The sequence below is a fragment of the Camelus ferus genome, chromosome 15 (assembly GCF_009834535.1).
Source record: "Camelus ferus isolate YT-003-E chromosome 15, BCGSAC_Cfer_1.0, whole genome shotgun sequence".
In the NCBI taxonomy this organism is placed as follows: domain Eukaryota; kingdom Metazoa; phylum Chordata; class Mammalia; order Artiodactyla; family Camelidae; genus Camelus; species Camelus ferus.
The window spans coordinates 40618382-40636784 of NC_045710.1; the positions used below are offsets into that span (position 1 = coordinate 40618382).

The window sequence follows — 18403 nt, forward strand, 5'->3', positions numbered from 1 at the left end:
GTGAGACCTTGTGAGAATCTGGGTGGGGCAATAGTGAGTCATGATGAAACAGTTCAAAATGAGGTAAAACCATCAGGAACTAATGTCTTAGAGTCATTTATGGTTGGTTTTTAGATACTTCCTTTTACTGTATAGAGTCCATGCTAAGGTTTGCATATGAAACCGTTAGTTGCCTAACCAATATTTGTTTTCTTATTTCTTATTAAAACAAACTTGATTTAATTGTGGCATTAATGTGCTTAACTTGAAAAAATTACCTAGCTTCCCTTGAAGCTGAGAAGTAGTCATATGACAAGCCCTGGCTATTAGGAGATAAATGAGATTCATTGGGTATTACCAGGAGAAATTTTTTTTTAAATTAATTAATTAATTAATTAATTAACTTTTTTATTGATTTATAATCATTTTACAATGTTGTGTCAAATTCCAGTGTAGAGCACAATTTTTCAATTATACATGAACATATATATATTCATTGTCACATTACCAGGAGAACTTTTTAAAGGAGCATGTGCCCTTTTGCCATTTGCTTCTGTCTTCTTCCTGCCTTATATGTAGATGGATGGCAGCTGGAGCTCCAGCAGCCATCTCGTGGCCAAGAGGCATCCATGCTAAGGATGGCTGAGCAAAGAGAAGGAACCTGTCTTTAATGACAACATAAAGAAAATGTTTGCTAATTGGTACTTATTAAAGTTAGGCTTCTACCTCAGATTAGGAGGATGCGGTGTTCTCTTCCTTGATCACATTTCAAAGAGATGGATCCCAGGTTCTTGAGAATGAATTCCTAGATGGTAAAACTGGTGAGAAGTTGGGAGATGATTTACAACTCAAGGGAGCAGAGAAAGAGTTTACAATGGAAAGTTTTCTAAAATAAATGCTCTAAGAAAAGGGAGGTCAGGGATCTTTGGTCAGGAAGAAAACCTGCCTGATTAGTCAAGCCGAGGGGAACAAGGCCATTTAGGTCAGAGGGTGACACCACCTTTCAGACTCTCCAGGAAGTCAGGTCTTAGAAGTCTCAAACTGATTATCTCTTAACAAGTGGCAGCTTTATCAGAGGACACACACAGACCAGCTGGTGGAGGGACTGATTTAAATCCTCATCCCACTGGATGGAGATGAATGCATCTGCACCCTGTGGGGGTAAATCCCTGCAGTTTTCTAACTTGTCTCCACCCTGGAAAGGAGAGTAGTCACCGAAATAACATGCCCAGGACCAAATGTATCCACTTCTTCAGGCAAAAAACATGTTTTCTGCTCAGAGATGATTCCATGAGACCTCACAAGAGAGTGGAACTGGGGATGGGGCAAAGGACTCTTGTAGCCCAAAGACAGAACCCAGGGACACACAGTACCTCTTCCAGAAATTACCATTATAAAAAACCCAGCCAGCAATGCAGAGCTGCCTTGGGACAGAGGAAAAAAGGGGTCTCCTTGGTTGGCATTTCAGTTTGCCTAAGGGGCCATGCTTTGCTCAGAGGGGAGGTGACTCTGCGACCTTGAAATCCAGGCCTCAGGAAGTAAGAGATGAAGGTTTTTATTTTTCCCTTAAGGCTTTAATGTTTCCAAACAAAAATATAAAAGATCCAGAACTTCCCCTTAAACTTCACAAAGCAGTGGATTTTAGAAAAAACAAAGGACTGAGGGTGGGGATGGAGGCGGGTGGTCCCTAAGGAGTATTCCCCAGAAGCTTCTTTCCCCCACCCTTGCAGAGTACTAGGATTTTCTTAAACGTTCCTATCCCAACGCCCTTCCCCTTGTTTTTGCCACCGAACCTCTTCTTCCATTCTCCAAAATACAGACGGTTACCCTTCAGGTCTTCTTACCTATCTCTCCTAAACCCCAATTTCTCCAAATACCAGGCATTTCTCATTTTGCTCAGCTGGTGTTTCTCCTGACTGGTGACGAGTCTGACGTGCAGGGGGCGGAGAGAGCTACTCCCGCCACACGGTGGCGCGCGCGAGCCTCAAAGCCGAAGCTTCACAGCTGCTCACACTTCTCCCTTTCCGCCCAACCCGCGCCGCGGCGCTGAAGGAGCCGCGCCCCCGGCCTTACCCGGCGGGACAGCGGGGAACGCGCCTCGGGAGCCCCGCAGGCGGGCGAGCCGCAGCGGCGTCCGGCCGGCGTGGGAGGTGCGGCTGGCAGCAGGCAGCCCGGCTCCAGGCTCCTCCTCCTGCTGATCTAGCCTTTACCCCCCAACCCCCATCCTCCACCCCTCCTAGGCTCCGCGCTGCAAATCCTAGGCTTCTCCCAGCAGCCTGGGAGCGGCGGCGTGCGCAGCGAAGGAGTCAGGAAGAGCGCAGCCGGCCGGCACGCGGATCCCACGGGTAGCGGCGGCGGCGGCGCTACATTAGCCCGGGAGGTGCCGCGAAGCCCGGCGTGCTCCAGCCGGGCTGGGAGAGAAGCGAGGGCTGCAGCTGGGCAAGAGGGAGGAGAGTGAGCGTGTGTGGCTGCGTGTGTGTGAGTGTGGGGGGCGACAGAGAGAGCAGGGGAACCGAGGTGCGGCTCCTGAGGGTCTCCCGCGGCGGCGTCGCTCCTCAGTGTCCCTCACCATGGACTTGAGTGGAGTTGGGGTGCGCCTCGGCCGCAGCGCGCGGGTGGCTGCCAGGCCCTGGGGGTGCGCGGGCGCGCGCGCGGGGATGGCGAGGTAGGATGGCGGTCCAGCGCGACCCCAGCCGCCCCAGCCCAGCGGCCCCCGGGCGGTGCAGCTGACTCTCCGGAGCCCACAAGGGTGTGGGCGGAGGCGGCCCCGCCGCACCCGCGTCTTCGGGAGTCGCTTCGCTTCTTCCACCCACTCGCACCTGCCACCGCGCGGATACCATGTCGAAGGCGGCTGGAGGCTCGGGCGGCGGCGGCGGCGGCGGCGGCGGAAAGTTGTCCCCCAACCTCTGCGGGCCAGCCTGCGGCCGCCGCCGTGGAGGACCTGTCCAAAGTGTCGGACGAGGAGCTGCTGCAGTGGAGCAAGGAGGAGCTGATCCGCTGCCTGCGGCGCGCGGAGGCCGAGAAGGTGAGCGCGATGTTGGACCACAGCAACCTCATCCGCGAGGTGAACCGCCGCCTGCAGCTGCACCTCGGCGAGATCCGCGGGCTCAAGGTGAGCGCCGGGCTCGGTGGGGCGGGGAGCCGGGCGCCTGGGGGAGATGGGGCAAGGCAAACTTTACCTCTCTCTATCAACAGGTGATCCTCCCCATTCTCCCTGTTAGCATCCCCTGCCTCCCTTCCCCAGCCCTTTGGAAACTTTTCCAAACTTTGGAGGCGTTTGGTTCCCTCCTCTTCCCCATATGGGGCGCACCAACGTCGAGTTCGGTGGCGGAATGAGCGGGCGCCAAGGATGCTGAAAGGCTGGGTCGGGGGCGATGAGCACGCGGAACCTTTAATTTCCCAGGAAGCCGGGAAAAAAAAGTGTTTTGGGGAGACGGGTTACAGCCAGGCAGGGGAAAAAGCAAGCGAAGGAGCGAGCCCAGGGCGTCTTTGCCGTTGGGGATGGGAGATACGATATGGCTGCTCTGGCGCCGCGGCTTCTCTATGGGGCAGAGGGTGAGGAAAGGGCGCCAATGCTGAAGTGAGGGGCTGGCGGGGCGCCCGGGGAGTAGTCGCGGCGCCACCCTCAGAGCTAGGCTATTTCACACAGCGCAGAGGAGCTTACTTCTGCCTTCAGTTTTCTACCTCCCCCAAAGCTTTCCACCTCCCCCGAAGCTTTCCTTCTCCTTGAGTTCTGCTGGGGGCATCTGGGATTGTCGGACCGCCCCCATTTACCCTCAATTTGATTATAATTTCATCTAGCTTGGGGGGAGGGGCAAAGGAACTCAGTGTGGGAAGCACAGGGTTTTGAAAGGGTACCCCAAGTGTCAGCCAGTGATGCTTTCCTATTGAGCCAGCCCTCCCTTCTCTGCTGTAAGGGGAAGAAAAGAACAAAAGAAAAGCAAAGCAAAGTAAAAAAAAAAAAAAAAAAGAAAAAGCGCGAAGCCCCCACCAACTTTCTTTTCTCCTTGGAGTGTTCTGAATGAGCCAGCGGTTTGCTGGGCCGGCTGGGCTGCAGCACATGGGTGGCGGGGAACCGCCCTGCCCGAGTGTACCACAAACTTCCTCTCCTCACCGCTTGTGCTGGTGCCTCCTGGTATTCCTTCCTCTCATTGTTCTTCTTTTGTTTATAGGAAGCCAGACACAAACGAAATCACTGCAGGGACCTCAGGGAGCAAATTCCCGCAGGCACATGCTGTTCTTGTAGCTTTTGCACTCCCACCCCACTTCTCAGGCAGTGGACGCCTTCTTAATTGCTTCAGCGCTCCAGCTCTGGGATTCTGGGGCAAAGAGGAGCAGGAAGGGCAGAACACCACCAGATACTCACCTGGGTGCTGGGCCCAGCCCAAGTGGAAATGGCCCTCCCAAGGGCCCGACTGACTGTCATAAAGTCCCAAGTGTGGGTTCAGTTAGGGAGAACTCACAGGCAGAAAAGTCCCAAGGCTTACTCTCTCTTTTGGTTTAATTCATTACTAATGGAGTATTTATTAAGTACCAGACTCTTGGGGGATTAGAGGCAGGCCAGTGTAGTGGGAAGATCATCTCAGAGGTAGGTTGGCATCTAGAATCCTCATTTGCCAGGAGGGTGAGCTTAGGTAATTAATTTCTCAGAGCCTCATTTTACTAATCAGTAAAATGAAAATGGATAACCATCTCCTAGGGTGTTGTGACAATAAATTATGATAATGTATGGGACAGTTGAATTCTGGACTTGACTACAAAAAATGGTAGTTATTGTTATCAGGAAACCACACAGAAGTGTGTGTATAGCTGTGCATCTCCCAGATTTCTTAGGCAAAGCTGGACACAAGTATAATTCATAACCCTCCAGTTTAACCTTCTTCCATGGTTTGAACTATAATGTGACTTGAAAGAGTTTGTAATTAATTTCCTAGAGATTTTTTTTGTAGTATGGAGCATTGACACAAGAGCTTAGAAATACTTGAAAATTCTTATAGGTTGTGTGGATTGACTATGCTGGTGGGTCTATGTGAGAGTGGTGGGCGGTTGAGGGGCAGGGGCAGGGTCGGGGAGGACCTGGTCTTCATTCCAGTAACCTCGTTTAGAGAAATACCTGTTAGCAGTTAAAAGTGGTTATACCACAAGTAGGAGAGTCTTCTTGTGGTCTAGATGCATGACCTGGAATGAAAAGACTTTCCAGTCCATCTCCTTACCAAGTTTGGAAATGGATGGGGGCTGGTGACATTCCAGTGCAGCCTCTGCTCCTCATCCCATCATCCTGAGGCAGTGACAGGGGTGGCCCCTGCAAGGCATCTGGCCCACCCTTTGGGGGCTGTGCTAAAGCCCTGTTAAGGGCCCTTCTCCCTTATTTTCATCAGCTTGGCTCACAGCTTCCCTGGACACCAGAGTGATGCATAAGTGTGATTGAATAGATGACAGTATATTTTTTATTCATTTTGGTTTAACTGGAAGGAAGAGAATTTTTATTTTGACCTCTGATGGTTTGAGACTCTAAGGTGAAGACTGTAAATTTAGGGTGATTAAAGACATAACGCTTTTCTTATGCTTCTTTCTGGGAGCTGCCTTTGAAACTGCATCTAAGTATTTTCAAGTCTACTAGGTGCTACTGTGGCTGTAGACATGGGGGGATGGGAGCATTAGTTCTGTTCCTTTGAGAGGCTGTGACTCTGTCCAAGCACTGGCTGACTTGTTTGTGTTTAAACATTTAGGAGGTAGTGCAGGGTGGGGCAGTAGGGAAATAAAGGTTTTGGAGTTTGACAAACCATGTTGTTCAAGTGTCAGCTGTACTTCTCAGAATTCTAGATATGGTAGAAGGGGGCGGGTATTGGCCCATTCAGTTTTATTACAGCTCCTTCTTCCTATTATTATTCTTGCAAATATTATTTACTATCCAATTTTAAGCTATTTCCTTTGCCTTCTAATGAACAGCTAACCAACCAGCTTGATAATAACCTTGTGAGCCAGCTTCTTGAAATGTGTCACTTTAAGACTTGGACTTTCTTTTTCAAAACAATAAGTGTCCTTTTAACATTGCCACAGGCCACTAGATGTTATCCATCTGTCTAAAGTGGGCTTTCAGAAGATTAAATCCATAATCACTTGAAATTCATATCATCCCAAATTTCATACATAAGGCTCTCAAGTAGTGTATCTGTGGTTAAAGAATTGTTTAGTTATTTTTCCATCATTGCAGAGTGGGGACTTGGTGTGTGGGGGAGGAAGGAGGGAAATTAATGTGCTGCAGATAATAAATTTATAGAGATTTCATTGCCCCAGATCCCCCAAAATTCCAGGCCAGAGTGTTCTGAGTGTTGGTATGTGCTCAGCAGTGCACGAACATGGTTCTCAGGAATCTGTCCTTTTCATCTATATTATATAATCTTCATCAAACCTCCTGTGGAATTAATATTACCATTTAGCAGATGAGAAGACAGTTTGAACTGTGCGGGTCCACTTACATAGGGATATTTTCAACAGGAAATATTATAGTGCTACACTATCCACTGTTTGTTGAATCGTGATTGTGGATCTGGTATGTGGAGAGCTGACCATAAGTTATATGGCTTTTCAACTTCACCAAGGGTTGGCACCCCTAACTCGGCTTGTTCAGGAGTCAACTGTGTATATTTCACTCCATTTGGAAAGGGAATTAACCCCTTGAAGCTCCTGGTGGCTCAAGGCCTGTTTACTTCCCAGTTCTGGAGAAATCAGGGCTAGTTGTAGGATAGTCAAAGGAAAATATTTTCAGATGGAAATTCAGTTAGATGAAGAAGAGCACGACTTGAACTTTCTATGAAATGCCAGGATTAAGCTAAATGTGGAATCATTTTTGAAACTGAAAAAGATTAATTTTGTTTAGTATTATTTTCACAGAAGATACGCAGCTTCCGATTTCCCACTTTCGAGGGATAATTTCTTATCACTGTAGACGCCAACATAGCAGGGGCTTGCTGAAAACAACCATAAGAAATCTCTTCTTAGCAGCTAGAGCTGTATCCTGTTTTGGCCACAGGCCTAGGGCTTAAGGGGTTGGTCAGTCCACAAACACATACTATGTATTCACTGTCTACAAGGCACTGAGTCAGGTGCGTCAAGTATGCAAAGGAAGACATTGGAATGGACTCTATGCTCCAGAAGCTAAGGTATCTACATAAGAAAAGAAAAGCACTGATGCCCAGTGAGTGCTCTAGCCAGGGTGTCTTACAGGCACTGAGCAGGGAGTGGGAATGTTACTTCATTCACTCTCAGGCCTGGCGCTGCTGCACACCAGGAGCTGTCCTAGGGCTGGTGGAGTCTTATCAGAGGACTCTCTCCTCTGAAGTAAGTTCATACATGGGAGAAGGTAGTATCTTCCAGTTGGAAAGGTAGACCTAATCAGGGTTCACAATTAGCTGGCACAGAGGGAGCTCAAGGTAGGAAGGCAGAAGAAGGCCTTTCAGACCTGGACAGAGGGTTGATTCATTTTGCCTGGTGAAGGGTAAGGGGTGGGGGCTGACAGGCCTCTCCCTGCAGGGTGGGTTAGGGTTAGGTTCAGAGTACCTCTGGTTCTGGGCTGGGTGACAGTCACAAGACCAGAGGCTTTCAGGCTTTGTGGAACAGGGGAAAGCTTAGGCAGCTGCCCCCTCACTGACCCTTTACACCCCCACCAATCTCTGGTGCTTTAAGAAACAGTTACCACTTTACCATAGGTATGAATGGAGACTAAGTGGGGATTCCACAGTTAATTTTGAATTCCTTGGTTTCGGGTATCTGTAGTGGGGGTGCTGTGTTCTGGATACGAGAGGTAAACAGGAAAGATGGGCTCTCCATTCTCATGAATGGAGTCTGGTCTGGTGAGGATGGAGACCTGACTACTAGTCACACTCAGCCGTATGTGATTAGAAGTTGTAGTAAGTGCAACAGAGGGGCAGTCGAAGGGGTCCTGGTTGAGCGTAGAAGGGGGCCTCCTTTAGATTAGTGGTCAGTATGGCTTCTACGGGGAAGGGCCATAAAGGGAGGGAGCTTTTTTTTTTTTTTTTTTTTTTTTTAACTGATTTCCTGTTAACTGGCTGGTCCCTAAAGACTGACTGGATGACCTTGAACAAGTGAAGCTTTGTGGGGCCCAGTTTCCTCTTCTGTAAAAGAACCATAATAATCACTATCCCCTAAGTGCTTTGGTGAGAAGTAGATGAGATAATGCAAGTAAAGTGTAAAGTAACGGGCAGGGAGCATAATCAATACCTATTCTTTTTATTTTGGCGGAGACCTACATATCTTTCGCTGCCTCTCACCTTCTCACTTCCTCCCCTCACATCACAGAGAACTCACCCATCCGGGGCTCTCTGGCTCCCAGGAAGTGTGAGCCTTTTGCCACCCCCTATGTGTACCTCCCTGGAATGGTTCTATCTTTCGTTTCAGGATATTAACCAGAAACTCCAGGAGGACAACCAAGAACTGAGGGATCTCTGTTGTTTCCTGGATGATGACCGGCAGAAGGGCAAGAGGGTGTCCCGGGAGTGGCAGAGACTCGGCCGCTACACGGCTGGGGTGATGCACAAGGAAGTGGCCTTATACCTGCAGAAGCTGAAGGACCTGGAGGTGAAGCAGGAGGAGGTGGTGAAGGAGAACATGGAGCTCAAGGAGCTCTGCGTGCTGCTGGACGAGGAGAAGGGCCCGGGCTGCGCGGGCAGCCGCTGCTCCATCGACAGCCAGGCCAGCCTGTGTCAGCTCACCGCCACCACGGCGCCCTACGTGCGGGACGTGGGCGACGGCAGCAGCACCTCCAGCACGGGCAGTACCGACAGCCCTGACCACCACAAGCACCACGCGAGCGGTGGCAGCCCCGAGCACCTGCAGAAGCCCCGGCGTGAGGGCAGCCCGGAGCACTCTAAGCACAGGAGCACCAGCCCTGAGCATCTGCAGAAACCCAGGGCCTCCGGGACCCCGGATCACCCCAAAGCACTCAAAGGACCCAGCCCCGAGCACCACAAACCCTTGTGCAAGGGCAGCCCTGAACAGCAAAGGCACCCGCATGCGGGAAGCAGCCCTGAAACGCTACCCAAGCACGTGCTGAGCGGGAGCCCTGAGCACTTCCAAAAGCACAGGCCTGGGGGCAGCCCCGAGCACGCCAGGCACAGTGGAGGGAGCCCCGAGCATCTTCAGAAACACGCCCTCGGTGGAAGCCTGGAGCATCTACCCAGGGCCAGGGGCACCAGCCCTGAGCACCTCAAACAGCATTTTGGGGGAAGTCCTGATCACAAACACGCGGGCGGAGGAGGCGGCGGCGGCGGCGGCGGCGGGGGCGGCAGCAGAGAGGGCACCCTCCGAAGGCAGGCGCAAGACGATATGTCACCGCATCACCGGAATGTCTACAGTGGCATGAACGGTGGGTCAGTACGTGCTGGGGAACGGCTTTGGTTGGGGCAGCTCGGTAGAGAGTTATGAATGACGAAGGCTTTTCCGGCCACATTAGAAAGTGCAGGCGCTGGCTTGGACGTGGATTGGGGAGAGGAGCACACATTTGCCCCCAGATCAAGATTTGTGTTTCTCCCCCTCCATTTGTTCTAGTTTATACAGTTATCGGTCAGTTAGCCTGGGGAAGATTGGGGTGGAGGGGGCAGGGGAAGGAGAGGAACAGTAATTCCATGAGACCCTGATTAGTCAGGGTGACATCTGTGGGCATTGAGGATAAAAACAGAACGAATCTAAGAATTCCTCTATCTGGAGCATTTTTGTGGTTGTGTGCGGTTTCATGCAGGGCTCTCTTGGAACAGGTTACCAGAGGTTTTAGAATCCAATTAACAGCTTCTGTGCAAGAAGAAATGGGTATTTATTATGAAAATCAATAACTTTAAAAAGAACTAGGGTGTCCTTAAACAGACTGGATGTTGGGTTGCTGAATGCCTGCAAATATGCCTGCCTTTATCTTGAGGATGTTTTCCATTGTTTTGGAGGCCTTAGCAGGAATCTGTGACTTCCCTTTGCATCAAATGGTTTCCTTCCCTGCTCACTCAAAACCCACCCAACCCTCTTACCAAACTCCCTTAAACATATTCTGAATAGCCTGCTCTTTTACACTGCAAGATATCTTTCCGCTTGTTTAAATGTTTCTCTTTAAAATGGACAGATGTGTTTGGATGCTCCTTTTGTTTCCAAAGCGTAACATCTACTGCATTTGCTGAGGCAGCTCTAAACTTGACTCTAAACCTTTGGAAGAGGTTTCCTTTTCTGTATCTTAATTCTGAAACCACTTTGAACTCAGAAAAAAATTCATTTCTTAAAAAAAAAAAAAAGGAACCCTCACAATTCCATGTCATCTGTGGCTGAGTTAGAATGAAAATGATTGGTTTTACAAAGTGGGTTTTCTGCATCCAGAATATCTGAGGTTTTTCACTTTATTTGAAAGCTGACCCAGACTCTATGTGCAGTCAGCTCTGAGCAGTGGTGGAGGCCGCCAATTTTAGCAGTGACACGAAGGGGTAAATTTTCAATATTGTACTTGGGGATTTACCTGTTGGATTCCATTTCATCCTAATCCTTTACTCATAGTGCTGAAAATTGACTCCTGAAGCTTGGCTTCTAATGCATCCAATGTTCTTTTAAGCACAGATGGAGCTAGGAAGAGTGGGAAAGACAGGACACTGCTGCTTTCTCCGTTGTGCATGTTGGGAGGTGGAAACTGGGAGAAGTCAATTCACCTGTTGTGTTGAGGCCTCCTGGCAGGCTGGCCAGGGCTTTTACTTTGTTAAGTGCACCCTCCCTCACTCTTTCCAGGAGAGGCAGAGATGCTGCCCTGATTGCTGTGAGCCACCTTGGCTGTGCAGTTCTCCAAGAGATGAAAGTCATTTACAAAGATATATTGGTTGTGTTACTATCACATAGTGTGTCATCAGCCATGAAGCTTGTCTTCAGGGGGTAATGGGTTAACAGGAGGTAAAATTAAAGACTTTTCCATTTCTTGATTACTTAATGAGCAAGAGAAGTAAATGCTTGCACTATTTTAAGGAAAGTTTGTATCTTGAACCAAAAAAAAATTATTTAGGAATAGGTTCACTTACAAAACGGTCCTTTCCTTTACAAAAGGGCTCATTGAAATACCTTCTCTAAATTTAATCAATGTATGATTTAACTTGGGAGAAAGGATTTCAGGGTCAGTATTTAAGCAGTGCTGTCATAAAGTAAGGTCCATCCCTAGATAAGAATGACATTACATTGTGGAATCTTATTGCCTGGGTTCAGATAAATTTCAGTCAGGCAAATGTTTTTTTAAATTCAATGGTTCTGTTTAGTCAAAAATTTGATGTAGCATGGATGTGTCATTTAGAATGACACTGTAGTTTAATTCTTGTTTTCTTCCAGTTTTCTCATTCTTAAGTGACAAATCTTCTGATAGTTGATACGCTCACCAAAGTGTGTGTGTAATGCTTTTGCATTGTGCTTTTATTAATTGGAAAATGAAGAGGCACGATGAAATATTTATGGATCATCAGCCTATGAACTTGGGTACTGGTAGCTTGTGTTTATCCTGCTGTTACAAATTAATTTTTGATATGGATGGTAAGACATGGTTCCTTCATGTCTTTAAATCCCCACACACTTTGGTTAAATTATTGGCTTATAAGCAGAAAGGAACCAGCAGCCTGGTAAATCCCAAATTGCAGATTTGCTGAGTCACTTACAGAGTCATACTGTTGGGGGTTGGTGTGAAAGATGAGTGTTTTGGATGAGCACCTGAATGTTTCTGCATGAACAAGAAGCAGGTGAAAGTTTGGAAGAATATCTATGTTATGGCAGAATGAAATAGAGATGATATATATTGGTAGGATATTGTCTTCCTAATTACCTCCAAAAAGACACAGATACACACTGGGGGAACATCAGTGATGTTGATTATTGTCTTGACTGTGCCTTGAGCATCTTTTAAATCTTCTTGCACTTTTAGTATAACTCTCTGGACGAAGTAGTTGATAAACTTGATGTCCAGGGGCTTCCTTTGCTTGAGACATTTGGCTTAATTTCCAACTGGATCCAAAGAAGAATTTTAGGTATTTTTTCTCTCTTAAAAATACCCACACCTATATAGCCATTTTTAAATTAGTAGCTGATTAAAAAAAAAAAAGCAAAGACAAAACAGAAAAAAACTGTGAATTGAACAAAATGCTCATGCATGTATTTACTTTTTAAAATAAATTATTTAAATATTTTCAACGTGTAGAGAGTTCCATTTGCAAAGAGGAAGTGGATCCAATGTCTAGTATCACATCTAGACATTAAGGCATTTGTCTGTTCATTCCAGTTACTTGCTGTATTCCAGATTTGTAAATTAAGTTATTGAATAGCCCCTTGGTATAATTGTACACAGACTGATAGCCTTAACTGTTTGAGAATGGGGTAAATTGAGAATCAATTTACTGTCTTGATTCCATTGACATCCAAGATTGGGCTAAATTTTTTAGGTGGAAGTATACCCTTCTGCAATGCAATTCAGGGGTTTTCTTCCAGATACTAGCTGGCAGATCTTTGCTTTTTAACAGATAACTTTTTAGCTCTCATCAGAATGTCATGAAAGACTCGAGTTCTTCTAGCAGTAGCTCTGTTGTTGAACTTCTAGCCAAAGATGATTCTGATGATCAGAGGCCCTTATAGGTACTTTACCCACTGGACAGTTTGAATCCAGATAAAGTAATAAGTTTTATTTCTAGAGGCACATATAGCTCGTTACCAGCAACTGAGAAAGACTAAATAGAAGAGACATTGCTCCTTATTATCTTCTTTCTTCTAAAAAAAATAATTTACTAATTATCCTGTTGGGTCTAATTTACTCTGCCATCTTAGTGTGTATTCCAGTGAACATGCTTCATGCCCTCCTTCAGCATCACCCTGGCCAATGAGAGCACACGTGAGAAAGTCATTCACCTGTTAGACAAGGTCCATGTTGAACTACACTTGGCTTTGCTGGATAGAGTGTCAGGGTTGTAAGTCTTCCTCCTGAAAGCTACTTCTTGCTGCTTTTCTTCTTTTTTGAGAGTATGTGTAGAGATAGAAGGAACAGGCTATTATTTCTCCCTCCACCTTTTTCTCTTGAACAGGATTTCTCCACAGTGCCACTGTTGGCACTTGGGACTGGGTCATTCCTTGTGAGGGGTTGTTTGTGCATTGTAGAGGGGAAACAGCAGCATCCCGGGTTCTACCCATACACAACGCCCAGTGGTAATAATTAAAAATGTCTCCAGGTGCTGCTGCCAAATGTTCCTGGGGGAGAGAGTGGGCAAAATTGCCCCTGGTTTTAAAAAAAATCACTACTATAGAGCAGTGTTTTTCAATTTGGCTGCAGATTAAAATCACCAGGCTGAGTTTGAAAAAACACTGGTGCCTGGATCCCACACTCAGACACATGTTGAATTGGTCTGGCGCTGGGCTTGGGCACGCTGTGAAAAGAGCCCCTCAGGTGATTCCAATGAGCAGACCAGGTGGAAACCATTGGCCTAGGGGCGTGGCTGTTGGGTAAGATAGGTTGGTGTGAGTGACGCTCTTAAGCGCTCAAGCTTCCTGGGAAGAAGAAAGTGAACTTCTTTCCTTTGCTGAACTCCAGGACTGAGAAGGAGTGACCCAGCAGGTACTGTAAAACTTCACTTCTCTCACCCCAGACTAAGGCTATCTGATCATGTACTTCTTTAGAAGTATGGGTTAAAAATCTGAGTTTTTGATGGGCGGGATTTTTAGGTTAATTTGGGGGAAACTCTGACATATGAGTAGTTCAAAACTACTTTTTAAAGCCTTCATATCCAGATGGACAAGGAAGCAAAGGGGTTTCTAACCTGTGCACAGTGGATGCTGATGGTGCATGTAGATCATGCAGCACCTGCAATAGTGAATGAGTATTTCCCACGAAAGAACACTGCATTTCAAGTCTCCCAGGTTATAGGTTTTTCCCTGAGTTTTAATACTGCTCCTTATTCTCTGTTGAGGTTACTAATGAGTAAATGAAAGACACTGTTAACACAAAAACGGCCCATTGTCTGCTAGGGGTAAAATAACCTGTGTGTGGAAGAACCCTAGCAGGGTCTTTTTCTGAAGGTTGTCTGTAAATTAAGTAGTGGTGCACTATAGCATGAGTGATTGCTCTCATAAATCTTTTATTTTGCTTAGAAAAAGTCAGACCATCACTTAATGAATTTGGACGGTAGAAATTGAATGTCTCTTGGGAGAAAAATTTCAGCAGTTACAGTTATAGAATACTATAGAACTGATTTTAAGTGAGATCCTCTGAGTGTGTTTTCTCTTGTGTGAACTGACACGTAGATGGTTAAAGAACTAGATAATAGTTTTTGATCCTCAGGCTTAAATATGGTAATTCAGTAGCCTTATATACACTTTGATAGGACATCAATTCTAAGAAGTTTTGAAAAATACAATCGATTGTACTAGACCTGTTTGTGCAAAGCATTCTGCATTTATCTTAAGAATATATTTTGATTTAATACATAGAATGCTTACTATTGGAAATACAGTTTAAGGTATTGTGAAGTATCTGGGAGGCGAACTATTACTGGAAAACTTTGATGGCTTAGGTAATTTCTAGGAGAATGTAAGGTTTTCAACTGCCCTGGCAATAACAGCACAAAGCTGTCAACATTCTTTTTATCTAGGGGACCATTTTAATTTTTTTTTAAGAGATTATATCATCTGTATATTGTATGTGTGTATATATCTTAATAACTTTAATATTGCACCTGAACGATGCCAGATACTGAGTTGGTTGATTCTGTTCAGCAAACAAATGTTCAGATGCATTCGTGTTCAGTCACATAAGCCAGTTGCTGCTTTGAAGTCAAAGAGGTGTCCCTTTCAGTGGATTATGGTTGTGCCCTTTGGACTCAATTGAAATCAATTAAATGTGTGTATTTTGGGACCTATTACAACTTTTCAGAAGATATACATAGTAGAAAAAATACCATTGAACCAGGGATGCCTTTATCTTTTCTAACTGAAATAATTTAGAAAAAGCCTAACTTAAAATGAAAGCTATGGTGAGTATTCCATTTCATCAGGTAGCAAATTTTCACAAGTGTCAAATAAGAACAGACACAGTGATTTGCCGTAATGCTCTACATATACTCAGAGTAATGATAGATTATTCTGGAGGCATCAGCCTAGGGATCATGTTGGTCAGGCTCCACTGCTCAGAAAGGAGTGTGAAGCAAAATTTTGCAAAAACTTAAAAATAGCTTTATTTGTGTAGCACCAGTGGGCCAGTGTATGCTGAAATGTATGACTCTAGGCTCTAATATTTCTCAAATTTTGGCTACTTCTGATGTTGAGTGGCCTTAGAGACTCCGAATCTAGGTGGAGCTGGAAGTCCCTACATTAAATGGCCCCAGATGGCTATTCTTTTTTTTTTTTCTCTCAATATCTACTTTTAAGAGATTTTTCAGTCACATCTAGTACTAGTAAGCTGTCAGCAGTATTCCTTACTGCCTTCAGCTGGCTTGATTTTATCTCATTTTCTCATTATTTCTAAATTCTGTCCTGCTGTTTCTAATGGCTGACCATACCTTGTGAAAAATGGATAACCACACTGATTAGAACTAGGTTTAAAATAAGAGTAAGTGGCCTTGAAGTATCCTTCTACGTGTAAGGTGCATGAGCTTTTAGTACATGGTCCATGTGTCAAGCATCTGTCAGTATTTGGGCTGAAAAACTTTGTTTTTGCTTATTTTCTGGGTCTTGACTATATTTCAGGTACCTGTATCACAGAGATACTTCAGTTATTCCCCGCTTTTCAAAAGTTTGCTTTACGCTACTTGGTTTTTGTTTTTGTTTTTGTTTTTTTTTTTTTACCAAAAACCTACCTTAGTAACCTGTTTTCGCTAATCAAAATAAATCTAAAGAGGATTTTCAATTTTACTTAAAAAAAAAAAAACCTAAAAGCAAATAATAGCGTTTAGCGTTTGTTTCGCAGTGAACCATTGTACAGGCAGCTCGCACCCGGTGCGGCAGCCAGAGGGGCCCCGCCTGGCTCCTTCCCTGAGAAGCACACTCAGCATCTCAGCATCGAGCTGCCATGGCTGTAAACTGTGAACACCTGTGCTTTATCTCGATTTACTTTGTGCATCTGTTAGCAAGATGGGTCCTAAGGTGACTGCTGCTTCACTTTACACCATTTCGGCTCACAAAAGGTTGCATACCAATGCTCTGCTTTTGGGTAAAAACTCAGCAATATTTGCTTCTTGGGTACTTTGGAACAACCAGGTTGCCCTTACTACTAATTTAATGCTTAATATTTATGGCAAGAATTGTGCACATTGGAAGACAAATACTTATTTTAAATTTGATTCTGAGAAGTATTAGAGAGTAGTTTCATTTTCCAAAATCAGCTGATTTTCAAGAGTTCTAGGAAATTTGAGATTCATTATCAGGAGTAGACCGTGGGACGTTTGAGAATAGACATGAAATCTCGACTCTCATTTATAAGAGTCTCTAATCTGCACAAGAGTGAGGTTCAGGTTACTGCTGCTCCTGACATCAATTGCTTCCTCTTTAGAGCCACTTGAGGGTTTCCAGTAGAAAGAGTGGCTGCTCTTTCTGAGGCTGGGGATCCTGTGGCCACAGAGGCAGAAGAGGTGTTTAGAAAAGAGAAAATGGCAGAAGGTAGCAGGTTGCTTAATTGTCCTTATAAAAGCAGTTCTGGTTTGTCCTCCTTAAGATAAGATAATAACTGGGTTATTCACACACAGTTGGGCCATTTACAGTTTTCATGTAACAAAGACTTAAATGTATTATAGAGCTTCTGTACTTGGTCACTGTGGAAGGGCACAAAAAGTCTTGGGACTTGGTCTTGGACTGGGATTGAAATTAGGCACACATTCGATTATAGATAAATGAAAACTTCAGGAATAATTTAGTGTTCGTCTTCTCCAGAGCCTTAGTTTTTTAGGCCTTCTGTAGGCTTTTCTATGAGACAGGATATGCTAAGGAGAAAGGTTGGGTCTGTGCTTCAATTATCTGCTCTTTCTCACAGGCACCCTGTATTCAGTGTTCTTGCACACATACTTAGTTACACATTAAATATATTGACTTTGAAGATACTGAATGCCTTTTTCATCCCCTCTTCACTTTTATTTTCAGCTACATAAAGGAAAGTAAATCCTTACATTTAAAAATCTTGCAAACAAAATATATTTATAGCACCACTTTTGCCTGCTGCTATGGGTGAGAGGTAGAATGTTTTGGTTACCTTTTGATGACCAGAAATTCGATGGTCTCTGATGCTTCCTGAGTGAGTTGGCTTTTCTAGTCAGGTGTTCTCATTGTTAAACTCAAAATTTTGTCTTCTAGTCTTGATTCTAAAGGAAACTGCAAGGTCATCTCATCTTTCTTCCAGTTACTGAGGGGTCTTTAGCTTTTAGGGGACCTCCCTGACCTGGATTGTGTGCAGCTACAGCTTACCAAGTGTCCATAATTGCTAGTTGACTTAAAAATGGTAAGAAACAGCAATTGCGTTTGGGGGCATAGATGCATGTGTATGTATTGTATTTTTTTATTCAGTTAATTGAGAATGTTTATTTTAATGCTAAAAAATAGAGATTAGGACACTATCATTGTATTTAGTTCAGGAAGTCATGGAATCATAAAACTCTGAGCTGTAAAGTACTCTCCGTTTTATTCACTTCAACCATCCCATTTTCTGACTGAGAAAATTGACTTCCAGAGATGCTCAGTGAATTGCCCAAGGCAATTGCCAGTTAGTAGAGGACTAGAATCCAGCTTACTGCCAGGGCTCGGCATCATTCTAATAAAGAAGACACGTAATCTTCTAGACTTGAAAGGTGCCTGATGCAGGGGTGCTGTTAACAGTAAAGACCCTAAATGAAATAGGGAACCAGTTTTCTCCCATTCCTGTTGGAAAGTCCAGAAAACCAGAGACCTGCAGTGGTGAATGAGACAAAGTGGACATCAGTAGACTCCAGCTTAGAGAGGTAGTGGAGAAGACCTGGAGATCCAGGAGGGGAGCTCAGATCTGTTGTCTGGGAACCTCTGATTGGGATAGATGGTGCACAATTCACAGCTGGATGAACAACTACTGAAATACATCCTTAGCAGAAGGAATATTCCTGCTTCTAGCCTGAGAGCAGCGGCCCTACTACCCTTCTTCCTCCCACAAAGACTCTCCCCACCCCAAGGCCACATGCCTTCCAGATAAACAGTCGTGTGAAGATGGGCTGACATTCGTCCTGTCCTCACACATCCACTTGTCTTCACAGCCAGAATGCTCTGTGTCTGGAGAGGTGTCGGCTTCTGGACGGCAAGAAACAGAGGGAAAGAGACTGGGAGCAAGGGGATGGGCCAGATGGCAACACCAACTGCTCTCAAGGAGTTGTGTTTTTTAATAACTCAGCTGACTGCAAACAATAACTAATGAAGC

The 18403-nt window shown here is 45.4% G+C and overlaps 1 protein-coding gene and 1 long non-coding RNA gene across 2 annotated transcripts in view; one reads left to right on the forward strand and one right to left on the reverse strand.

Annotated features, from left to right (window-relative positions):
• Positions 1-724: 724 nt before the first annotated feature.
• Positions 725-18177, reverse strand: LOC116668991. The gene is made up of 3 exons (XR_004326342.1): positions 17834-18177; positions 7647-7652; positions 725-735 (listed from the first exon to the last, which is right to left on the reverse strand). It is a non-coding gene; the product is annotated as an uncharacterized LOC116668991 (long non-coding RNA).
• Positions 2679-18403, forward strand: part of CCDC85A (coiled-coil domain containing 85A) — a 172492-nt gene continuing 156767 nt past the window's right edge. The window contains 3 exon segments of the mRNA XM_006195912.3: positions 2679-2838; positions 2840-3091; positions 8398-9364. Of these exon segments, the coding sequence (XP_006195974.2) occupies positions 2818-2838; positions 2840-3091; positions 8398-9364 (1240 nt within the window). The 5' untranslated portion in view covers positions 2679-2817.